The sequence below is a fragment of the Cynoglossus semilaevis genome, chromosome 18 (genome assembly GCF_000523025.1).
Source record: "Cynoglossus semilaevis isolate Cse_v1.0 chromosome 18, Cse_v1.0, whole genome shotgun sequence".
In the NCBI taxonomy this organism is placed as follows: domain Eukaryota; kingdom Metazoa; phylum Chordata; class Actinopteri; order Pleuronectiformes; family Cynoglossidae; genus Cynoglossus; species Cynoglossus semilaevis.
The window spans coordinates 12,790,202-12,815,825 of record NC_024324.1 but is presented as its reverse complement, the minus strand read 5'-3'; the positions used below and the strand labels follow the sequence as shown (position 1 = coordinate 12,815,825).

Genomic DNA, 25,624 nt, shown 5'->3' with positions numbered 1-25,624 from the left:
TATGAGGGAATATAACTACGTAAACAGGTTGTTGTTCTACTGACTACTTTTAACTCACACCCCATTTTCACAGTATTATCCTCAAATCTCTGCTCGGTGTTGTGAGCATTTTTACTTGCAAACTGAAAATTGCTGCAGTTTCTTCACTATTTTAGAAACCAACTTTATAAAGACATTACAGCTGGCTCATTGTTATACACAATGACTTTATGACACATTTTAAGTGTCACGAATATCCATGTTCTTATTATTTTCACACAAAAATTCTAACTGTAATGTAAAAATTTTTCAACTGTGTCAGAAAAATCAATCCTTTTCAGCTTCACCAATCGCGATGATCGTCTTCACAGCTGCCTTTCAGCCGCCCGTCTGATCTTTCCTGAAACCACAGAGCTGTGATATAATTAGTCAGCAATGTCAGACATGGACACAGACACAGCAGCAGTATTTAAAGACAAGCACGGCCTCTTACCCAGCACAGGCTCAGACTGATACACTGGTCAGGAGGACTTTTAACTTTATTCTACACAATCGTACATATATACACTTTTATACGCTTTAGTTTCATACAAAAACATGTCATTTACAGATGGGGAGTGGTAAACACATGAACTGCATAATGAAATAAATATATCAACAGGAGTGTGTGTGTGTGTGTGTGTGTGGCTTGCTGGTTCCTGGAGGAGCTGTGTGCTTAACTGTAAAAGGTTACATTAAATCAACCAATATCACAATCAGATAAAGGCAGTTGTGTTGTGTGTGTGTTTTCTGTTTATCCAAAAACAATAAAAAGCAAAAAAGGACATCATCCATACACACCTACACACACTCATTCCCAGACCAGAAACACACACACAACCAGAAACATTTGTGTAACGTAAACAGATATAGCTATTGATAAGAAAGGCATTTTTTTAAATTAAAAAAAGCCTAGGTTTTTGAATTTCAATGCCAATCACTTTCATCATCTCGTTGGCATATTCTCAGTGGATATAAACCACATCCACACTGGGATATTTTTTATACTGTACATGAAGAAAAAAAGCAAAAACACGAACAATTCATACACAGTGTGAGCACTCACCCATTAACCAAAAACTTGAGACACTGGCCTCTGCTGGAGATTCGGCTGATGATCGGTGTTACGTGTCCAACTTTCATGACGGTGAAGATCTGAGCTGCATTCACAACTCCAACTCTTTAACCCCGGCTACTGTAGGTCACATTAGGAAGACATCTTCTCCAGGAACTGTCTGCAGGAGGAACTGTTTCCTCTGACAGTGGAGATGTTTTGTTCGTTACATGCTGCTGAGGTTGACAGATGGACGGATGAGGAGGGAAGACAGGAGCTGCACACAACGCTTCCTTCAACTAGAACTATTTTTCTGGGGCCAGAACAACATAACTCATAATTCTTTCTGGCAACTTTCGATCTCTGCGGAGGATAAAACATGCCTTGAGGCTGCAGAGGTGGAGGTCGAGGGCAGGACCGAGGGCCGAAAAAGTGAGCGTGTCCATGCTTTTAATGTTTAACGACAGAAAAATGTCAACAGCTGCTGTTCATTCACCTATAGCACATATAAACCATGATCATCTGTGTCTAAGTCTCTGGAGGTTCGCGGGTCACCGGCTGATGTCTCTATTGCCTTCCCAGTTCTTGCTACCCGAGGCCTCGCCCACACCTCCGTTCTCAAAGAAAGGATGTTTGAGGGAGTCGGCCAGCAGGAGCCTTTTAGACGGCTCATACTCCAACATGCTTTCAATGAGGTCAAACAGCTGGTGGTGCTCCTCTGCTTCTGACAACAGATACCGCTACAGGAAAGACAAAAAGGAAATTGTTTTATTTTTTTAGTATGACTAGAAACAACTGCTGCACAAATCAAAGACCCTTTTCTCCTTTTACCCGCAGAGGTTTGCAGTTTTCTCTGACGTATTTTCCTGTTACAAGAACATAGTCACTGAGGGCGAATCGTCCCAGTCCAGACGACCGCGGTAGAAATACTTCTGCTTTCTGAAAATGCAGAGAAATCAGTGAAGACAGCAGACAGTGGTTCACTTGAGGATTTCAACATCAAGACACAATAACAATGGCAGTTTTTATCTTCTCTCACCTCGTCTTTCGTATCATTCTGGACGGCACAGGTCCGAGGATTCTCTCCATCATGGCCAGGTGCTCCCGGTTGTCATGAGTCTGAAAGTAGGACACAGTTTTTTCTTTAGACTTCTTTTTCTAAGATGAAAAACTAGATGTTTATTTCTGGCTTGGATAAAACAGCACATTATTTCAAAAATATGATTTTACGTCTGTGTTTATTATACTTAATTATAGGGAATACTGTAATACCTGGAACAAGGTGAAGCCCAGGTAGTACTCAAACAGGATACAGCCGATGCTCCACACATCACATGGGTGACTCCATCCGAGTTCTAGAAGTATGTGGTCAAACAAGGACGGATGATGAGGGTGGAGACAAATCGTGTCTTCACAGCGAGAAGCTGAATCTGATCATTAACCATCTGGACCAACAACAGCCTATAGTCATTCTCACCCAGTATGACCTCAGGGGCACGGTAATGCCGCGTGGACACGATGGTGCTGTGGTGCTCGTGGTCAAAAGTGGCGCTGCCAAAGTCCACGACGCGCACTGATGTGCTTTTTACCGTCCGTTCTTCTCGTTTCTGCAAAGAGGAAACACACATTACTTTAGTCAATCAACTACCATTATATTGACCTGCATGAATTTATGATTCTATCAGCTGTTACCTTTTCTACATTGTAGGACATGGTAAAGTCAGAGTTGACAAACAGGATGTTCTCAGGCTTCAGGTCTGTGTGTGTCAGCTTATTGTCATGAAGGACTGCAGAGAAAAATGTTGCTTGTTTAGTTTTTTAATTTTAACACTAAACTATGTTCTTCATTGTACTAACTTGGACTAAACCTCTGTGACATGTGGCCTGGAGTGTAGACAGCAAATTGGAGCTGTGTACAGCTAAGTATTAATGACAGGTTCCGTCAAACCTTGGAGGAGCTCAAGGACTCCCTGCATATCACAGAGGTTAAATTCCAGGGTCTCACAACTTTAAATAAGAATTGAAGATGCTGAGGTTGAAGAGAGGGGTAACATCTCCAAGATAGTAACAAATAGCACTTAATACTAAATACTACAGACCACAGAGCATTTAAGAAATAATGGTCAAAATCTTTACACAAATGACAACTGGATAAATATAAGAACAAATTTCAACAATGTTATTCTTGTCATGCCTTTTCATGCTTGAATAAATACCTCACAGCAGAGCTGTGGTATCCACTGTAACAACTCAAACTTTTAACTATTGTAGCTATTTTCTATTTATATTCTCTAATGAATCCTTCATGGCCAACATTAGGCCAGAGAAAGTGAAAACTTACACTTCACAGCCAGGCAGATTTGGTAGGCCATGTGTCTGACCTGCCCAATGGAGTAGGGCAGGTAGTTGTTTTCTTTCAGAAAGTCAAAGGTGCTGAGAGCAAGCAGCTCAAAGGAGATGCACATGTGACCGTGGTAGTCAAACCAGTCGTACATTTGTACACACAGGCTGCAAAGTGACACAAAAGAATGGTAAACAGTACATCATTCAACATGGATTAGTCACACTGTTTTGCACATATTTATATGTTAGATTTGATCTGAAATATAAATATCTAAATATTTAAGAACACTCCTTACTAGAAGCAAAAGCAGCAAAGAGAATTGAACATTTTTAATGAACCAAGTACAAAAGAACACTCACAATTTGTTGTCAGGATCCTTCTCGTTGATCTTCTCCAGAACATTGATCTCCAGGCGAGCTGCTTCTTTGTACTTCTCCACATTTTTGATGATTTTCAAAGCAACATGAGCTCCTCCCCTGTAAGAGATAGTGAAACAAAAACATAAATGAAACTGTATGAACCTCCCATTTTTTTCAACTGGACAATGAACCTAGAACCCTTCATACATACAGGTATGTGCGAGATGTATTTATGTAAGGATTTATTCACATAATTTAGACACAGAATAAACAGGTTTGTAACCTTCAGCCTTCACCATAGACCCAAAAAGCTCCAAAGAAAAAGGAGTCTCACCTGCGATGGTCAATGCATTGCATCACCCTCCCAAAGGTGCCTTCTCCCAAAGTGCTGACAATTTCATCTGCAACACAAAAAAGAAAAGTGGAAAAGAAAGGGAGAGTGGGGAAAGAGGGAACAGGAGCCTTAGACTTTGTGAACTTGATCAAAAGCACATTCTTCACAGAAGTAAAGACAGGCGTCGTCATACTAGCCAGTGGCCTTTTTCAAAAGGCTGTCTACTCAAATCTGAACAACTGCAGACTATCTATGTTAAGCATGGACCTGTGCTGAGGAGAAAAATTTAAGTAAACACTAATGTGGTTGTTGTCCTATTGGACAAAAAGGATAAAAACTTGAAATAATAATAATGGGGAATACATCTATTCACAATGCATGGTCACACGGAAACATACTGTTTTTATGCTGGAAACTATGGTATGGAAAAGGCTGTGTGAGTGTTAGATTCCTCTGTGGCTGGTACAAATTCTACACTAATTCTTAATCTTGGATGAAAACACATTAGGGACAAACATCTGCAAACTGGGTTCTATGTTTAGGTTAATCAACATGTGAAACACAGAAAATGCTCCACAATGTTAATTCCTGCAACAAAAAGGGGGAAGGTTTCTAAAAGTCCCTTCTACAGTTTTCAACTTTCTTGCATCCCACCCTGCTATGACAGCTATTAGAGCGCAGAGCATTCTAGCAAGGATCATCATCATCATCAGGCACTCCCATGTCATGTAAATTCTCTATGCTTTAATACTCATATGGAGAAGGGTTACGATAGAGTAGTGGCAGTGAGTACATCTCTCTTGTAGGACGTCCCCACTCCGACAGATCAGGTGCCCTTCCTCGTCGTCCCTCACACTCATTGCCCTCGTCCGGCTGCCGCTCCGCTGTTTTCACAACCAAACCGTCACCAGCAGGTCACGACACGACCAAAGGGAACAGAGGGAGTTTCGGGGAGGGAGCCACGGCGTCGGGCGGCACAGTAGTTGAGGAGGGAGGAGGAGGGTGGTGTTGGTTGTAGTTGTGGTTGTAGGTGGGTTTGGTGGTCATGGGGCGATTCACGCATGACACCACGTGAAGGAAATATATAACGATAGGGATATAGTGCAAGGGAACAAGTCAAAGATCACATGTTGTCCTCTGCTCCTTCAACCCCACCCACACACTTAAACCAAAGCTGCTTACAAACAAGGAAGCAACTGGCATTTCCATTTGTCAACGCCAAACCCAATTAAGACTGTAAAAAAATTGTAATAATTATAACTAAATTTAACTTATCAGACTTAACAAGTGGGAAAAATGAGAACCAAAATATAACTAAGCAGGAAAAATATATAAAAGATAACCCCCAACATTTAACCTATCTCAATGTCTCCCAATTTCCAACTTAAAATGTTTACTAGAAATAAAAAGGGTGGTAAGATATAGAACACACAAAAATACTTTTAAATTCAGTTTTAACTGAAAGTTAAACCATTTAAAATCTGAATTTAGCATCTTTGGTAGAACATTACCACTTTTTTAAAATAATCCGCAATCAGGTTTAAGTCGGTTACACAACTGATACCAATTGTTTTTTGAGCAATTTCAAATTTCAGCATTGGTCGAAACACAACCTATAGTTTCTCACAGGTCAACATGATTCATAATGAAAAAATATTTGCATAAAAATGAAAATGTTCTACCAAGAGGAAATGCCAATTTTAGAAAATACACGTTAAAATCATAAAATGAAACATAAAAAAAACCTCCTGACAGACAAAAAAAAATTGTACTACTTACCCAATCCTGGGGCTGTCAACAAAAAAATGGTTAGGAAAAGACAGAGACAAACAAAGAGGAGAGAAAAAGACAGAGGTGGAAGAAGAGGACGAGGAGAGTTAGAGGTAAAAAATCTGAAGTTTGGGTGTACTCACCGAGGAGGAGGGGCTATAGGACCTGGTTCTACGCCGCCTTCGTTTGTGCTTACGCCTGCTGCCTTTCCGTCTGTAGGAATCATCCCGCTCACGCTCCCTTTCGCGACCTCGTCGGTAGTCGAACATGTTTGGAGTGAAGTCGCGTGGGTAGTAACTTTCTGTTGCTCCATGTGGCTCCCTATCTCTTTCACGGTCGCGTTCGTAGTATCTTCTGTCAAACAGTCGATGATCCATCGCACGATTGTCATAACTACGACTGAAACGGCAATGACATCATCGGTGAGTAAAAACTCTACTAAAAACAGGTAACTGCATCAAATAAAAATCTCCTATTTAGTGACACACCTCCTCGATCGTACATGGCTTCCTTCCTGTCTGTGTCCCCGCCCCTTTCGGTCACGTTCTCTGTCACTGCTGGATGAGAATGTTGGTGATCTTCTGTGTCGGTATCTTCGTCCTCTGTCCCTTTCTCTGTCTCTCTCTCTGTCCCTGTAACGATCAGGGTAGTTGTTCCGGCTGTCTTTGTCTCTGTAACGGTCCTGGAAGCTGCTTCGACTGTCTCTGTCCGACGACGAGTATCGTCTCGTGTGAGGCATCTAAAACAATAGTTCAACAAAAATTAAGATTTAACAAAAAACAACTAATTATTATATATTTGGACATAGTCATTTAATAAGTGCCACATAACTTTGGCAGCTCTAACAATTTATCTACATGTTTACCAACACTGGTGAGGAGATCTACATCCATAATATCCATTACATTACCTGACCTGTCTAAACATGCACGAGAACATTTTGTACCCTATAATATTCAGAAAAACATAACATGTACTTAGTTTCACTACTGTAGCCCAACATAAAACTATGGTCATCAAACATAGTGGCCTCTAAGGAGGAGCCCTAGATCTCAAGTAAATAAAGCAGTTATGTGGAAATTAAAACGGACTTTTATGGTTTTGGAAAAAGAAGTCATGTAGTTGCACTGGGATCTCGTACATACATACATAGGAAATTCAGAACAGCTGCCAAAGTAAACGCATATTTCTTCTGGTATGTTTGTGTCGGGCGCCCGACATGAATTTTTAGCAACGAGGCTGAAATTAAACAGCGTTCAAGGAATACTTTCACGTTAAAAACTGTGCAGAGAGTACACGTACTCCTGGAGATTTTTCAGCAAAACAACAGATAACAAATTAGGGAGATATTTTCTCCTTTGTGGTATTATCCAAATAAAACGCTAAAACACACTACGACTAAAAGAATACTATCACTATACTGACAAATCTAAAAGATGTTTAAGAAAAGGACTGAAGTATATGCCATACAGTTGATGGTCGCGGGTTTAATTTAAACAAGACAACGACACTAGCATTTCGCTGTTGTTAATGTAATGTAATGCCTGGCAGTTAAATGTAAAAACGCGAAATTCACTTGCTTTTAACACACGTTCATTAAAAGTGTATATTTAAATTTTGAAAACACAACACATCGACGAGCTAGCATTTAGCACGTTCTTTAGCAGCATTACAGGATGTAAATAATTTGACCGCCATCTTGTCTGAGCCTTCTTCGAGAAGCTAAACAGTTAGCAGCGCTAACTTTGGTCAAGATGCAACAGAAAACAACCCAAATACATGCATTTTCACCCTTCTAGCAGCGAGACCCGTTCGCTTGTCCCACAGGAAATCCGTGTTGGCGTTCCAGTTTTCTCACTTGTTTCTCGATACAGGCCTGTTGGTCACAACAGAGTTACGCTGTGTTGCAGCGATTTTCCCCTCTGCCTGTCTGCACAGAAAACCGAGCTCTGCCCCAAAGCAGAGAAGCTAACGCCTCCCTGCGCCTCACAGTCTGTGAGCTAGTAGTTTACTTAAAACATTGAAGCTATTTGAACCATATTTATTAACTACTCTTCACATTATCAATGTGTTATATTCAAGTAGAGGAACTTGTGTTAAATTTAAGATAAAAATAATTGCTACTCACACCTTATTAAGAAAAGGTTATTGTAATAAAAGTGCTAGAACATACTAACTGTATTATATATTGTTTTACTTAGCATGCATACAAGTGTAATAAATACTAAAAAAAACTTGTATAAGTAACATCATTGGGTCATAAAACAAAGTCGTGACTTTTTATTAATATGCCTTAATCCCACAGAAAATCTGTGGAGTGAGCTAAAAACAACAATTTGTGCCAAAAAAATTATTAAATTAAGAGATTTAATTATTTGAGTTTCTAATGTCAGCTTCCCCAGACCACTAGAGGGAGACCAAGTACCACCATTGGTATGTGTACCATAATTTGAGAACCATTGCACTAATGTCGCTGCAATAAAGTCAAGGCAATGAAATAAACATCTTTAAACAATCTTTATATGTTCTTGAAATAATATATATTAATAAAACGTTAATTGCAACGTTTTATTAATAAACTCTCTATACTCTTTCTGTTTTCTGTCATTACTATCACCATTATTTCTTTGGTGTGGGTGCGTGAGGGTGTGTGGAGATGATACAGTATGTGGGTGTGTGAGGACACTTGAGCCACTGTTCATGGCCATGCATGCTACGGTGTCATTGTCAACTGTATTGTACACATTGTGAAAGTGTTATATTGTTTTGTGTGAGACTCCTTTCACAGATTCTTTTATCTTTGGAGGTGGACATTGTAAGCTGTAATTTCATAATCATGAAAAGTGATATTACATATTTTTAAGGCATATATCTAACTAAAAAAGTTGTAATATTTATGGATTAGCATAAATGAATCCACTATTCAGGTCACCAAGTCATTGATACAAGGGCAGCACCATTATGTGGTGCATTACTGATATGCAGAGAGATTTTAAAGTCAGAACTCTTACTAATCTAATAACTTCATTTAAAAATGTTTCTCTTGTTTAACAAAATTACAATTGCTTTGTGCTTGTAAGTTCAGAGGTTATGGGACTGAGAACTAATTAAAACAGTGTATGCACCTTTCTAAGAATAGCTTCACAAAAGAGTTTTAAGGCTATGAGTAATTCTAACCATATCTTATTTGGTCAAATCTATGAATATTTTTATGAAAGAACATTTAGGTTTTCATGAGTATAAACACAATGTGATACCAATAATAAACAAGTAGTCTTTGGTTTGGTTGATTTTATTACAGTCAGATTCTCCATACATAGTTCTATTCACATCTCCTGAAAGGGTTTGTAACATGTCCACAATCCAAAAGCTTCATGAATCTGTAATACACAAAAACAACACAGTGATGAGGAAGATGTCGTAATACCCAATGTCAACCATTATACAGTACATTAATTCATACCTGTGTCAGGTAGATTTAAACTTCTACATCGTTTCCTTTTTTCCCAATCCACCTGGTTCCTCATATTAATGAAGTGTTCCAGCCGCATTGAGCCTCTGTAGATCCACTCCTTGTGTTGATCTTTCTACATGAGTGGCAGAACAAAAAAATTACCATAAAGAGGATAAATGGATGAAAATTGATTTGTGAAATTTGTGTCATAAAATGTACTCACCTCAAAAATCACATATATTAAACTGCAATCGACTTCCAGCACCTCACATTTCTGCATCTCGCCTTCAAACTCTGCCCTGATGAGCCTTCCCTTTTCAAAATGGGTTTGAAGAGGGTTCGGCCAACTCTTCAAGTATTCCTCTAGGAACTCTCTGTGAGCGGAATGTACAACATCCCCAAACGGGTCTGTCACTGAAACACACCAAGACAAAAGCAAAAAATGTTTTTAGGGCACTAATGTTATGCAAATAACATATACTGTTTTCAATCTCAACGGCAAGAAATAAAGAAAACTCATCATGTTTTAGTTCCTTTTGTATCAAAGCAGCCTCAGTAGTAAAACAATGTAACTAACATCAAATCTGAATGAACTTACATGGTTGACACACCAGGTATAAACGTGGCAGGCCAACATAGACTGGAGTGTGATCATCAATAAAAACCAGGAACCTGAGAATAAAGTAGAAGTCATTTTGGTGAAAGTAATAAAAAGTCAAGTCACACATAAAAGACTCTATGCTGTTAATATGTCAGTAAACTTATTTAAGAAAAAAAAAGAAACACACAGACCTCATTCGGTTTTTCCTGCTGGGTACCTCTACTAAAACCCCAGGACAGTAGATGGGGCTCTCACACTTGGAGCTGATGACCACACGGGCACCGACTGACAGCTTCTCCCCCCGAGGATTGTGGTCATAGGCGATATGGTGACCAGACAAAAGCATCTTTCCCCTGTCTTCAAACTGGACCTTGTATTTTGTCCTGGAATCTTCTCCAGAAAAAAAAAATGGAATTCACTCGTGGAATCAGGATATATATTTTCCTAAATGAGGCCCATCTAGGTCTGTTTGTATCTGAAATATAGGCCTGCAAACAGATTAATGACTAATGACTCCTGAAGTCATTTCAAAAGTGTCATCCAAGCTGATTCACGTGTTTTAGCTCCAGCAGCTGAATACATGTTCTACCTTTTATTATGATTTCCAACAGTTTGCCTCTTTGCCAGATCAGACCCTTCCTTCTGGCAATGACATTCATTTCCACAGCGACCCCGTGTGGCGGCACAATAGGTTGGTCATTAGCAGAATAGTTGGTGGCCTCCACGGTGACAGTAGGAGCAGGTTTGTTTGTTGGTTTTTCCAGAGCTTGGTCTTTCACACTGGTAGTAGCGATTTCAGTAGATGTTTCTGTGTCAGTTACAGCAGCTTGGTGGCTGGACGCTGTGGTCTCGTCAGTTGCTCTTTCTGTGGCTGTGACAAACGGAAATAAGAAATGTTTTTAAAAAATCATTCTGTTCTCGGTTGACTTTGTTGACTATGCCAAACAGTAAAGGTGCTGTGAGACAGTGAATTAAGATCCAGTATTTATATTTTAACTTTTCTTTTTAGGCTAGTCACCAGGATAACTGGCTGTAGATTGTTTTGTACTACAGTTATTCTTATCTAAATTAGTCATTTAATGTCCGATAAAAAAAAAAGAGGCCAAACTTTAGTCAGTGTATTCTTATCTAAATTAGTCATTTAATGAACTTTAACCAAACTTTAGTCAGTAATAAAACAAGGTTCTAAATGTGACGTTACCTTCAGTATTTCCAGGTTCACTGGTCACAGCACTGTGTGGCACACTGGTGTTGAATACTTCTATCCCTGCAGCTCTGCTAACAGACTGAATGGCTTTTTGTGTTCCAAGGCTTTCAGATTTCTTTTCCTTTCCTGACATTTGCTCTAATTTTATCTTCTTTTTAGGAAGAGTCTTAAATCCTGACATGTGAGTTTCAGAATCACAAACATTCTCTGACGGTTCCCAGTCTTCATCCAAATGTGAAAGCCCTAATGTGTCATTGTCACCCGTTCCAGAGTATGAAGAACAGAAGGAATGGATCTGGCGTTCAGTCAGTCTGACCATTGACACCACCGGTCTCATGTTGAGCTTTGACATTTCTTGGTTGTTGTTCTGAGCCTCATCCTCCATCTCACTGTGGCGTTGACTTGGATACTGGGACGTGTGGCCACAGGCAGCAGGTAAAATGTGTTGATATGAGGTTGAAGGTCTGTGTTCTAAAAACATAAACACAAGTCACACCAACAGAAATGAGTTTGATTCAATTTGCCAGGCTAACATTGATGTGCAACTTACCACAGATGGTTTCATTACTGTCGTCATCATCATCATCTGTATCTGTGTATTCCAGTCCCAACAAGGAGTACTGCTTCTTCACAACTGCCTCGCATGCCATCACTGATCTGAAACACATCAACATCGTCAACAGTCTGTTCACAGTCACACACAGAAATAAAGCACTCAAATCTGTTACATTTCCTGGACTTTTGTTTTAACATTTTTAAGTGTAGTAACTGGATAATCGAAGCCTCACTTGCTCAGCTGCAGTAGTCTGGCAGCCTGTCTCTCCCTCTTCTCCAGCAGCGACTGCAGCACCTGGCACTTCTTCTGCAGATCCGGTGAAATCAACCCACACGTCTCGATCTTTGCTCTGATCCAATTTCTGAGTTCATCCGTGCTCAACTCGATCTCCTCCTCTTCCATACTGATGACAACATTTGAGGTTTACCAACACATATCAGTAGCAGTGATGTAGCTAAGGAAGAACAGAAACAAAAATGGAATTGGGAATCGTGTTAATAAAATAAAATTAAGGGGGGAAACACTGTAAAGTTAAATATACACCGCAGATCATCCTGAAACAACATTTGTAATGCATTACATTTTATTTAGTACCTTTATCTGCTGATAGCTTCTTTATTTACTCACACCGGAGTTAGCTTCAGATGCTGATAGGAAATAAATACCGTAATACACACACCAAATTCAACGTCTCTCGACGTCACTGACTACTGTTCTGTAATAAATGACTTAATTCAAAATATTTGAAAAAACAAATTTAATACCCTTACTCGTCTCGAACGGCCAAATACTCGCTAGCTCATCACTACTACAAGGATCCTATTCTTTTTCTTCTGTCGAAGTTTGCACAAAGAGTTCTGGCAGTCTCATTACTGCCCCCAATGTCTGAACAGCAATACAACAGCTGGAGTCTTGAGAAATACATCGAATTTAATCCTGTCTCACGTGATAAATATCACGATATAGTTATTCAGAGAAAAGGTTAAAAATTTGACAGAATTAATAAAAACATTAAATGCTACACATATAGGTTATTTTTATTTAAATATTTATTTTCTGATACAGTTTAACCTGCACAACAATGTATTCATATCATTTGAATTTTAACAGAATTTCATGCAATACAAGAAAACAAACTAATGCATATAACCTGTATCTCGAGCTTTTCACTTCTTTACAAAAAAAATCATGGCAAATTACTTGACATTTTTGTAGTTTATAATCCATCTTAAATGTGTCTGTTCTGGTGCAGTAAAATGATACCGATAGTCCCAATAAACCATTGTATTTAAATTGTTCTTTGAAGAAATCAGTTGAAAAGTAGGTCCAACCATTAGGCCTGACATTATAAAGTGGAAATCTCTCTGATGGTTTGTTCACCAGGCACAGAGTCTTTCAGAGTGGACGACCACCAAATAAATATAAGTGCAAAGAACCCAAAAATAACATTCAAACTACATTTTGTACAGTTTTTTTTTTTTTTTTTTTTTTGCATTTTTGTTTCATTTGTTTTTGTCAATCAAAGTCATATCGCAGGAATTCTTCTTTGCTTCAAGTGATCTGTTCCTCCTGGTAGGTGGAGGTGGAGATGGAGCCATAAGGGTCCACCACAGTCTGGGCACATCGCACCACTGTGACCAGCAGGAAGAAACACAACAAAAAGAGGAAAAAGAGAGCAAATCCAAGGTCCACGTCCACCTCAAACTGTGCAGCAGGCCGAGGTTCCTGGTCCATGTGGGCAGTGATGGTTGCTGATGCTTCTTTGAACCAGTTCTTCCCCTTATTGGTCCAGCACCACCAGATCAGGGACAGACTCCTGAGACCATGGTCAGGACACAAGGGTTCAGACGTGACCAGACAAAACCGAAGCAGAAACATTCAAAGCGGAGACACAAATAAGGAAAGACGGAACTATCTAATATGTATGTAAATACATTATTTGATGTAAATGACAAAATTAGGATTATAATGAATGACTCTAGATTATCCTCCAAGGATGAGATCACAAATATGACATGGATACATAGATCAACATTTCAACAATTAAAGCATCAGAAAGGTGAAATACAAATATAAAGTGTAACCATAACCCACTGTCTTATCACACTCATGGTATTGCAGCTTTCTAATGTATTTTTCCTTCTATATAAAGGTAATACAAAGTCAATCTCATCTTGTCAGTAAAACTGTCTTTTCACCTCTACCTTTAATTCTGTGTACTGGTCCTTAAAATACACGTGTTAACATAGTACTTTGGGAACAGTTACATTTCTCTGGTCTTAATTTGTGGAAATATAATTGAAAAATGAAAGAATCCTAAACTTACCATCCCTCTGGTATCAGAACCAAATTTCCAAACGTTTCCTGCTGTTTCTGTCTCAGTTCTTCTCTACTTATTCAGCCGTTTACTAACCTTATATAAGACACTCATCGGTTACAGCACAGTCCACAATGTTCCCCGCTTCTCATGATCATTACAGTGAAAATGAGCAGGCCACATGTCTTTCTCTACACACACACACACACGCACACACAAACACGTGCACCTTGCAGCCTCCCACTGTAGTGTAAAGCCGTTATTAATAGTTAAGCAGGAATTGGATAACGGTCTTCAAAGTTGGCCGGTGTATCAAACACCCTACACCTTTTGTTCTCCTGTCAGGACGACCATCAACAGTCCGCAATTAGACTTCACACCTCCACCGCTCTGGCACCTTGGGTGACAGAGCTCATCGATTACACAGAACTCCAACAAGGAACAAGGGATGGAGGGAAGAGGAGAAACTCTTAATGTGAACAGGAAAGGCAGAGATTAAAATGGCAAAAAAATAAGACGGCGTTGAAGGAGTTTGAGGGAGGTGTGGAGAGAGAAGTCCAGACGTCAGAGCCGGAGAAACAGGAGATGCATTATGGCAATTAAACTGTGGAGGTGGATGTGAGAGCGGGCGGGGAAACTGACCCTGTCCACTTTAAAATGGAGATGGTTACAGTGAAGCTGGCAGTGACATGAACAGTGAGTGGAGGCTGCAGCCGTGGAGGCACACAGGTAAAGTGATCCTGCTTCATATGCGATTAAGCCAAGGAGGCCTTTCAGGCCACAGCCAAAGAGTTGACTGGCAGAGGATGGAGGGAGAAGAAACAGGAACTGGAGGACAAACAGAAAAGAAACCCGAGCCAGTGGAATACCCCAGAGATGCTCACTAACTTCCTCTCATTGGAAACCTCAGGCTAATTGTGGAAAAAAACCCAGAAAAACATTTAAGATATTTGGACCATGTGATCGTGAAACTGTGCCAACGAGGTGCTGCTCATCGTGGCGTGTTACTACTGTGCCATCTGATATTATAGTAGATCCAGTGGAGACAGGTGGAGCCAAACAGTACTTACTCTGCAGGAGAACTACTTATTTATTGATGTCTCTACTTTCAAACTGTCAAATGTTTGAATTAGGCATATATAAATAGGCATATTAAAACAATATCAGGCAATTCATGACAAAATTCTTTACACTAAACAGTTTTGTCAAGTAAAATTAAAAGAAAACACGTGCAGTGAGTCAAGTTAAACTATTTTTTTTTTATTTTCAGCAACATATTACATTTCTGTAATACACAATGAAAATAAAAACATCCTCCACAAACAGAGTTTGATTGTCTGTCAACCTGTTGTAAAAATAGGCTAAGTATTTAAGGCCAAAGGTATTGTAGTAGAATTGTTAAATATTTTGGGACAGAAGTAAAGACAAACTGACAGAAACATGTTTCCGTTCTTTACACCAAATGAAATGATGAAGGCACTTGGAAATGAGGAAAGTAAATCATACCTGAGCTTTTCGTCCTTTGTTTTTCTTTCACTTTTTCTAAATCTGTGGTTAAAACTGTATGTTTATATGAATGAATCAGTCAGGTTTCCACTAACATAAATCTAAACAAATGTATAGGAAACCAGCTGCATCGTGGGATTGATGGGGAAAACAACTCGGAATGGAAATGCCTCCGACTCTTCCATCAAATAAAGAATTCATGAACAGTTAGTGATTGGTCTGGATTACACTTTAACAAATTACCTGCCGGCATTTGCATGTGGCTGCAAAACGGCTTCATCCGAAGAATTCATTTCCTCGTGGGGCCCATGTAAACTTTCCATATAAGAATAAAGACCTGATGGAAACCTGATCAAACCTAGTTTTTCACCCGTACATACACACACGCTGGCTTGCTCCCAGATTTCAAATGTTGAGCGGACCAATAAAAAATAATTACACAAAACAAAGTAAAAAATTAAACAAATAAAAAGAGGATATAAATCAAAATTAAAAATAACATTTTAAATAACTTCTCTGTTATTCTGGCAGCTGTGGCACCTTTTTGAAACACTATAAATTTAATTATTTATCCCCAAATATTTAACTGTATTATTATTATTATTATTATTTTAATGAACACATTTTAACATTGTTGCCTCAAAAAGACCCCAAAAAACACAACGGCCAGTAAATAATACAAAGATTAAAAGTAAAAACTGAGGACTTCAACAAAGTCAGTCACACTCAAAAAAAATTCTAACACGCAGCGCTGGTGTTTTACATCATGAGTACTGATAACAGAAAAACAAGCATGCTCAAAATATTTTACAAGTGCTGTGAAACACAAACAAGACAACACTGTTTTTCATCTGTTAGAAAATATTATTTTTTGGTACAGATTTTCTTCCCGTCTCTTGGCGTTACTAAAATGGTCAATGATAAAGCTGGACTCTGACAGAACGACTGTCCGTCTGTGATGTTAACGTAACTCAATGTTATTTTTCTTTCCTGACAGGACTCTGTGGCAGCAAAAAGTTTATTATCAAACTCTCTTCAGTAAAAAAAAGGTTAATTCCACATCTTGGTCAACAGCACATCATTTGGGTGAAGAGCAAAGTCAAGTTAGAAGAGAGGAAAACAAAACAAGGTGTGTGTCGACCAGAAAACCACTCACTGGGATCGTTAGCCCTTTACTTTTACCTTCATTTGTCTTTAGTGTAATTAACAGAGACGTGACACTGTCCACACGAGACAGCGGTCACACCAGAGTGATGTGTATGGATTTCTAGCTGTGTATATTTAAATGCAAGCTGCTTACTGCACCACATTCAACAGCCTGGTTGTTCTGGCGCCCCCTCCTCACTGTCCACTCACTGCCTCCTCCTGTGGTTGTTGTTCAGGGGGCTGAAGCCATTCTGCGTGTGCCCATTTTTGGGCTTTTCCCTCAGCTTGGGTTTGACGCTGTCGTCTTCGGACTCCATCTCCTCCTTATCACTGCGCTCATCTTCCACAATGTCCTGTCGAGTAAAACTAAATATTAAAATCTTAAAAAGTGTTACAGAAAAAAAAGTGCTGACAAATGATTAAATGTGTGGATTAATCATGAGTATTCGTTCGTTAACTAACATCATTCTGCCCATGCATTACAGTGTGTTAACATTTTTGATCTGACTGTTTAACAAATGATTTAAGAATTTCATTTTGACAACCCCTAAATAAATAAATAATGAAATGAATAAATGTAAAAAGTAGTGTCTTGTACATTTCCAGGAAGGAATTTGATGACCATTCGCAAGATGAGGATGGCCCAGAAGATGTGCAGAGCCTGGAGCACGAGCATCAGTCCATTAAAGAAGTAGAACGTGGGGAAGGTTGAGTACCGTCCCAGGGGCAGAACTAAAGTTGAATGTATGATCCTGGACAACAGAATAAAAGCAGAGACTTCAGTCAGTAACAGTCAACAACATAAAGACATGCAAATATTTAGTTTTTAAAAATGCAGTAAATCAACAATTTCTATATTTGGTCTTGTAAAATGAGAAATCAACAATTTCTATATTTGGTCTTGAGAATTTTTTTGAGAATGAACATGCAGTGTTCATTCTCAAAGCATCTTATTTTTTAACACTAAATAATTATAATTCTTATGTTACATTTCCAAATCATAGCAGTTACTGATAAGGTGCGTTTTTACCAGAAAGGCAGGATGATGAGTCTGGTGACGAAGAAAAAGGCGGCAAACAGGGTAAAAATTAAGTTGCAGGTTTTTTTCCAGTCTGCATAGCTGAACATTTTAGCCGACTGCAATACCAAAAAAAAAGAAAGAAAGAAAAGAAATCAGAGTGGGTGAGTGACCTGTGTTTGCCTCTAGATGGCAGACAACAATCTATAAGTGGAGGTGAGACCTCTCAGCTCTCACAACATGTTTTCAGTAATTTATTGTACCTCCAGTAGATAGTCGGAGGCATCGTGCACCAGGAGGACCAAAGTCCCTGCACGGATGTAGTTGACCAGCCAGGAGAAACTGAGGAGGAGGATGGTGGCCGCATGGTGAACCAGCTGCTCTTTGAAATCCTGCAGAGAACACGCACACACACACACACAAATACACAAAAACAAGGACACAATTTACCAGCTGTTTGACACTTATTGATGAAGCAGCAAAGACTGGTCACCCATCCACAGTGTGTGTGATTCATATGGGCTTTCCACAAATGATTAACTCACTGCACTTTGCTTTAATTAACGCTGCATTCACATACGGAGCCAAACAGAGGTAACGAGGAGTCCTTCAATAACACGAAAGATTAATAGTTGAAAGAATACAGAAAAGTTCCTTGTTTTTAGAGTGTTTGTTTCTTACACTTTAGAAGTTAAAAAAATTTGAACAAAGAAGAAAATACTGGACCTGAGGTCTTACAAAGTGCTGACAGTTTTAAAGGTTGTCATCTTTTACAGCAGTATTATGACAGAACAGTGAGCGTCACATTGACATACACAAGTTTACGAGACCTATTAAAATGCCTCATTTTATTGCAAGACTTTTCCAGTTGAGGACGTTTCTTTAGAGTGTGACTCGAAGGATTATACTTTTTTAAAAAGTAAGAAATTAGACAAGGCTCAGTTAAAGACCTCAGTTAACATTTTATTAGCATTAATAATCATTAACTGAATAATGATAAGACTGTACGTTTCAGGTCTTTGTTTTCATGTCAGAATTGTATGTCCACTTGACTTTAACAGTGTGACACAGGTCACCAATTAACCCAGCATCCCTGATCAGACAGAGCCAGTCCAGGTGGTCGTCCCTCACTCACGATGACATGGAAACAAAAGGGACCAAAGGACAAAGACGAGGAGAGACTGACGTTAACTCTTTAAAGCAGTTTTGAACTCTGACGCTCAATAAAATGTGATGAGTTCAGACCACGTCATAGAGAAACCAAGATCCAAACCTCAGACACACAGGTGGATATTGATCGTCTTTATCTTGTGCACTCACTGAGTGAGTGATGTCTCCTGATGAAAGGCTGCTGAGGGGTTCAAAGTATGGAGCTAATCCAGTTTTACGAAGCAGGGCCGTATCACTTACCTTGCGTTTGACATCGGATGCTACGCTAAAAACCAGGGAGAGGTAGAAGCCCAGCTCGATCATGTAGTACCAGTACTGAGAGGGCAACAGTGGCTGTGGGAAAACAAATGGCAACAATGTCAGCCTGACGTCAACTCATTCAATGATAAACAAATCACATAGGACTTTGAAGGGTTAAGTGACCAATCGAGTCATATGTAGTACCATTCTGGGGAAGTCTTCCCATATCAGCTGCACGTCCTGGAACCAAGGTTTCTGAAAAGAGATTTCTACTGATTAACAAACAGTAGATGTTACTGGTCCAACAGAACAGCACAGGCTACAGACACTGTAAAACACTCCTGCTGTGTGTTAACAACAAAGATTAGTATTAAACTGAACTCTGAGCTGGTAGAATAACTGACAGAGAGTGTTGGTCAATACAGCAGTTTCCTGTCAGAACAGCAGTGTCTTTGAGGCGTTGTTGTGAAACCTCTGTGACTGTACTTACATCGACGAGAACAGCCAGGCCGGCAAAGAAAGCAAAAAGGTAAAAGGTAAATCTCCAACTGAAAGAGAGAGAGTGTTCCGGGATTTATTAAATCCTATTAAAAATGTCCTAAGCAAATCTGCACCAACACAAAAACACAATTCCACTTTGAGGCTTAGAAAAAACAGGCAGAAATGAACACACCAAATAGAGCTCCTCAGCCAAACTTTGAGGCTTAGAAAAAACAGGCAGACATGAACACACCAAATAGAGCTATATTATATAATATAATATATTATAAAAATATAATTGTCGGTATAAATATAATACTAAAAAAAATGAACAAAAGCAAAAGGCCATGCCCCCCACTTTGTGAACCTTTGTGTCTTAGCTGTACAACAATGAGTTTAAATGCTCTACAGAACCTGAAATGCACTACAAACGCCTCCGTGACTGCACCAGTGATCTGACAGATGCTCAGGTACCTGGCTTCCTGAAACTTTTTGACCTTGCTGGGCCGGTCCTGGTTCCTCCGCTGCCTGAACCACCTTTGGACCTGACGCACTGAGCAGTCTGTCTGTTTACATAAACTCTCTATGGAGCTCTGGCAAAAAATAAGCAAAGAAAACAAAATTTTAAAAAATGAGCCAGTGCCATTTTCTATGCCTCGCCTGGGGAAAAAAAATGGTGGTTAGGAGATTGTGCAAGGCTTTGCTTTAATGTTCCCTTTTAAAGACAACAAACCTGTGTGGGCTGCTTTGATGTACTGCAGTAATAGGATTCCAGGATGGGGTTGGAAGGAGCAGATATTTGTTGTTTGTCTTTCACTCCCAGCAGAGAGGCCAGAGGAATGGCTACTGTCCTGGGAAGGGAAATGTTGGTAATGTAAAAAAAAAACCCACAATCATACTACAGTGATGTAGAGAGGTTTTTAACTCACCTCTCAAATACTTTTCTGATGATCATGAAGCAGAAAGCGATGGGGATGCAGGCCCACAGGTCCTGCCATTTAGGATAGACTTTGCCATCGTTGTCTTTTAGGTCAGCCCAGCCATAACCTTCAGGAAACCAGATCCAGTCGGCCCATACCAGCTCGCTCAGTGTCGACATCTTAAACACAGACAGATGCTTTAAATGATATTTATGAAGGGAAATCATAAAAAGACAGGTTCCTTTCAGTCGAGTTTTCATTAGATAAATATAGAAAGTCATTGTATCGTGATAATATCCTGAAAGGAAGTGGAGGAAACAGAAAGGGCTGGGAAGAGGAGGGGGTGTTATCTGGAGGTGATTAATCTCACCCAACATTAGCCAGCAGGCACTGTATCTGAATACTTCCAGATTAGGATAAACAGGTCACCAAGAAAAGAAGTTTAGCTGTGGGCAATAAACCAGTAACAGACAGCTGTCTGAAAATGCAGATTACACATTCACCACCTCAGGAGGTCAGAAACGTGTCACTTCTTCAACAGGAACGTTACAAAATTCAGGGAAAACAACAGACAATCCTGTAACAGCAGTACGCTAATGCAGCCTTCTCCCAACTGTGAAACACACTGCCCTATTTGTTTGAAGTGACACAATGATTAGTGCTTGTGCTGATGAGCCAGATGACTCGTGATTCTCTCTTGTTAACTGTTATTCATTCAACCGTAACAGCTGAAGATAGGACGAGGAAATATTTTAAAAGAAAAATGGGCCTTGTGGTGAAAGTAAACGCTAATGTTCAAAAGTCAAGAACTGTTATATAAAAGGAAAGGTTTGAAGCCCTGGCCAGCGGGGGTGCTGAAAACTGGCTCCACTCAAAACATTTACTTTTAGGGTCAACATTTTGACATAAATAAATCAATAACTTTCCATAAATGTGGCAACTAAAAATAACAAGGAGGGACCATGTCTGCAGAAGCTTATATATATATATATATATATTAATTTAAAGAGTGAATCATTCCTTAATGTTGCGAAAGTAACCACTGCAGTTAGCTTTAACTTGTCGTTGTTAGCCATGAACCTAAACATATATATACACAGTACAAACTCCACCTTTGTTAAGCACCACCTGACAGATGCACTACACTTCAGGTGAGGAATTCTAACCGCAGAAATTTGGAAATGTATATGAACATGTTTGACATCCAACTTTTACACAAATTCTATTTACTTTCTCTGTGATCTGACCACAGACCAGGGAGAAACCTGATGGTTGAGCTGTGGATTGTGTTAAGTTTTAGAGGAATAAACAGGGCTCAGGTGGGTTGTGTGTGTTCTGTCAACACGTGTTACAGGGAGGTTTCTCACTTCTTCAATGAGGGATTAAGAGATGAACACACAACCTTCATCTGTCGGCAGAGGAACCTGAAATTTCTCATACGCGCTGCTTGAAACTAGCTGACGATGGTTGCTCTCAAAACATTGTAGCCAAGTCAGTAGATAGAAAGCACAACACGTCTTGGTCGTCTGACTAAATTGTAACCAAGTCTCTGTCCCTGCTGAGTCCATTTTTGTTTTAGTCGGACAAATACGAAATGACTTTAGTTGAGTTGACTTGACCCAGTTTGGAAACTAGGGCCATATCTGATTTGTAGTATTTAATTCTGAAACGACCTCTAATTACCCACCATGCTCTATTTTCTCAGTTTTTTCCTCGCCCATTCCTTTCCTTCCTTTCTCCTTTTTTCTTCCGTTCCTTCTTCTTGACTAGTGGACTACTGGATTCTCATTTTTGTTGTAGTCTCTGGTGGACTGAACACACTGGACTGTGTAATGCTTCCTCCCACAGATTTGATTGTGAAAGTTCTTCAGTTACACTATAAAGGATCAAAGCTTTCTTTGGTTAGCTAATGGCAGCATGTACATTCTGGGAGGAACCAGAACAGCTTTCTTATCACAGCTACATTCAAAGGAGGTAAGAGAGGAGGCTGTGATCAATCTTTGACAGCAAAGGACTGCTGTAAATACTAAAAGAAGAAAGAGATCATTTGCCTTTATGCAGGCCTAAAGAACTGACAACAGACATCCACAAGAAACTGACAAGTGACCATCTTCAATTGACACATAAAATCATCTAAGTCTGAGTCTGTAACATCCTTCCATCCATCTTCCATTCACAGTGTATGGTTGAAACAACATTCTTAGACATGATATGAAACATCTTTACTGGGACTGCACATCCTCACTGGTCAAGTGTTTCAACTGGTTCATACAACTGTTCATTGTATTTTTTTCAACGTAAATGGAAAAACCTGGGTTCTCTTAACATATATATATATATATATATATATATACACACATATATATATACACACATATATATATACACACATATATATATATATATATATACATATATATATACACAGCCTATAGCTTCTAATATAACATAATATAATGCATACAACAAAAGGTAAAACGTTTAATGCTAACATGACATTGCATTAAGTCAAACAGCACCCCATTATAAAAACAATGGGGCAGACTTGCATCTTAATGATTAACCTGAGAATGAGGATATATCTCACAGTCCTAGCCCTCCTAAAGCCACAGTTTGAAGACTTAAAAAAACCCTTTATAATCCTCTGGCTGTAAGTAGCTCCAGGAGATCAATATTTGGCAGGCACCAGTGGTATTGGCAGGTGTATCTGCTGCAAGCTAGGGTAAACAGTTTGTTAACTAAACTCCTGTTGGAAAACCAACCCAGCACTGAGTGTGGCTTACATGAAGAACAATGACTACGAACTGGATTCCTGTCAGTTTTATACTTGCAACTAAAAAAAAATTGTAAAAAATCTGGTATTGAAAACTATGAATTTAATATCAAAGAAACAATGAGAAATAATTAACATCTGGTTTAAAATTCACAGTAACCAATCAATGTTTCTCACTGACACTGATAAGTAGTGTCCCAAAGTATGTGAATATTAAATATTAAAAATATTAAAAGATATAAGTATTTTTAACCCGGTTGTAGGTTTATGGTGGTAGAGAAAATGTGAAAAAAAAGTTTAATTAATGTTTGACTGTGGTGGTGGGGGGCTTATCACCCATAATGATTTACCTCGCAACCCTGCAAAAGATTAAGCAGTAGAAAATGGATGGACATATAATAAATTACCTTATAACTTATCTTGGAACTTCCATTACGGTGCTTCACTGACAGTGGCAGACTCCTTTCATTTCTTACTTACAATCCTTTGATTAAACAACAGTAAAAGAACACTAGTTGCAACTAACTAAATAACACTAATGTAACTAACAACAATCTCGACCCTGACTACACTTTTTTTTTCTTTTATTGTAGTTATTTTAAAGGGTAACTCTAGACATTTCTACTCTTTTGATTCTCTCAATAAATCTTTTATTTCCATTTTTCCATCTGCCTTAATTTTATGCAACCACGTGCATTCAGTGCCTTTAATTTTTCATAACTAGTTCATATTTGTTCAGGAATAAAAAATATGATAAATTTGGACAGTGTGCAATGCTGGCATTCAGCCGTGTACCTAAAAATGTCTGTCACAGATGTCTACGCTGTTTGCGTAAACCTGCGCAGGGAGTGGCTGGGTGCGCACGAATGGCGCAAGCCGGGAAGTCTCCTGGACATAGCGGAACAGAGAGTTGAAACGGAGCTTTGGACAAGTTTGAAAACATTAGACAAGTTCTCGTTATCCATTACAGGGGTATTGGCTACCTCGGGTTTATTGTCAGTTTAAAAACAAAAATTAGTAGCTTTACGTCACATCGTCACTTTACGGTAGAAAACGAGTCCATTTCAACAAGCGGAATCGTTTTTGCGTTTGATAATAATTCCACTGCTTCCCCCTGGGGCGGCGGTTGTCTTTTATTAGATTTGTCAGTTTACAACTACGTATGCCGCGGTGTCTCAAAACAAACACTCACACATTTGAAGAAACAGAAGGCCTGCTGGCGTAAAAAATACTTGAAAATACAGTCCCAAACGATGGGATATTCGATTGGGGAGAAATAACATTCACTTAAGAGTGTGAGAACTTTCTAGCATGTCTAAGAATAGCAGTCCACTGTGATATGAGGTGGTAAATGAGCCGAAGTCATTAAACCATTAAAATGCGTTCAGACATGGAGTAACGGTGCCGTTAACTTACCTGTGTTTCCTGTAAACCGTCACTCAGACAGCCAGACAGCTTTTCAAATGCGCGGCTGCTATTTTTGTTCCTCTTTGACTTCAGACGATTCTTTCCGTCAAACACATCCCAAATCTTGTTGCAACGATCCGCCCCTTTTCGTTCAGTAAACCCCTACTTCTGGTAATTCCCCCCCAAAAGAACTGGCGAACTACAAAAAACCTCGCTGTGGCACTTTCTCGAAACGCTTCCTTATGACTGTTGGTTAAATTAAAAGGAGAAGGATGTTCTGTTTACCACTTTTTTTCGTCTGATAAAAGTATTTTGAATGAGTCTCTTCGGCTTCAATGCAGCCGGAGAACTTTTGAGTATGTCATAGTAGGATGTTAAATAGAGCAGAGAAGGCGGGTGGAGGCTATTTAAAGTGACGTGAACTTCCACTTGTATGGAGGGTGATTAGTGTCACACGCCGCAACAGCATCGTCAACCGAGGCGTCACTCGCAGGAGACGAGGTTACAGGAGCTTCACGCATCTTTGATTGTTGTTGAAATTTTATGAAAACGTTATATTTTGTATTTAATCTGCTCAGCATTCCTTTATGAGACCCCGGCCCTCGAGGGAAACCATGTTTCCCTCTGGAGGTGAGCACAGACAAGAGATGAACCAAAATACATGCAAAATCAATGCAAATACATTGTGTGCATATTATGAAATTCAGTTTATTCTCTGTTTTTAAACACTCCATATTGTCGTCTTTTTAAATAAAAACTGATATTACACTTATAACTAAAATAATAAATAATGCATGGTAGGTAAATGTGCATAAGTATGTATGGTAGTGTTTGGCATAAAAAGAAAACTTTGGCATAAAAAGAAAACTTTTTCTACAAGCATACCTGGAGGCAAAACTGTAACATCCAGTTATAAAGTCAACAAATAGGACTTTTTAAACTGAAGACTG

The 25,624-nt window shown here is 39.2% G+C and overlaps 3 protein-coding genes and 1 long non-coding RNA gene across 16 annotated transcripts in view; all 4 read right to left on the bottom strand.

Moving 5' to 3' along the window:
* Window positions 1–25,624, bottom strand: part of LOC103394590 (uncharacterized) — a 315,109-nt gene that overhangs the window by 131,388 nt on the left and 158,097 nt on the right. The gene's annotated exons all lie outside the window — the stretch shown is intronic.
* Window positions 444–7,849, bottom strand: clk2a (CDC-like kinase 2a). Its single transcript, XM_017041015.2, is given in 14 exon segments — window positions 444–1,812; window positions 1,904–1,957; window positions 1,960–2,011; window positions 2,112–2,191; window positions 2,345–2,427; window positions 2,550–2,679; window positions 2,765–2,859; window positions 3,414–3,580; window positions 3,776–3,892; window positions 4,110–4,176; window positions 4,903–4,993; window positions 6,023–6,278; window positions 6,368–6,618; window positions 7,671–7,849. Coding segments are annotated over 13 exon segments (1,632 nt in total). The 5' UTR covers window positions 7,671–7,849; the 3' UTR covers window positions 444–1,623.
* On the bottom strand, window positions 9,156–12,594 carry LOC103394578 (histone-lysine N-methyltransferase SETDB1-A-like). Of its 10 annotated transcripts, none has more exons than XM_008331952.3 (11): window positions 12,468–12,557; window positions 12,292–12,344; window positions 11,930–12,151; window positions 11,692–11,798; window positions 11,136–11,612; window positions 10,524–10,805; window positions 10,126–10,327; window positions 9,932–10,005; window positions 9,557–9,747; window positions 9,343–9,466; window positions 9,156–9,259 (listed from the first exon to the last, which is right to left on the bottom strand). In XM_008331952.3, the coding sequence occupies exons 3-11, from the start codon at window positions 12,097–12,099 to the stop codon at window positions 9,252–9,254; spliced, it is 1,635 nt and encodes a 544-aa protein (XP_008330174.1). In that variant the 5' UTR covers window positions 12,100–12,151; window positions 12,292–12,344; window positions 12,468–12,557; the 3' UTR covers window positions 9,156–9,251. The 10 variants fall into 10 exon arrangements, with proteins under 10 accessions (XP_008330174.1, XP_016896501.1, XP_016896500.1 ...); XM_017041012.2 differs by having other exon boundaries at window positions 11,930–12,100; window positions 12,468–12,551; XM_017041011.2 differs by having other exon boundaries at window positions 12,462–12,480.
* On the bottom strand, window positions 15,254–25,055 carry cers2a (ceramide synthase 2a). Of its 2 annotated transcripts, none has more exons than XM_008331949.3 (11): window positions 24,684–25,055; window positions 20,504–20,673; window positions 20,308–20,425; window positions 20,049–20,167; window positions 19,585–19,642; window positions 19,299–19,349; window positions 19,095–19,187; window positions 17,948–18,076; window positions 17,697–17,803; window positions 17,265–17,418; window positions 15,254–17,019 (listed from the first exon to the last, which is right to left on the bottom strand). In XM_008331949.3, the coding sequence occupies exons 2-11, from the start codon at window positions 20,671–20,673 to the stop codon at window positions 16,873–16,875; spliced, it is 1,146 nt and encodes a 381-aa protein (XP_008330171.1). In that variant the 5' UTR covers window positions 24,684–25,055; the 3' UTR covers window positions 15,254–16,872. The 2 variants fall into 2 exon arrangements, with proteins under 2 accessions (XP_008330171.1, XP_008330170.1); XM_008331948.3 differs by lacking the exon at window positions 24,684–25,055 and adding an exon at window positions 22,182–22,364.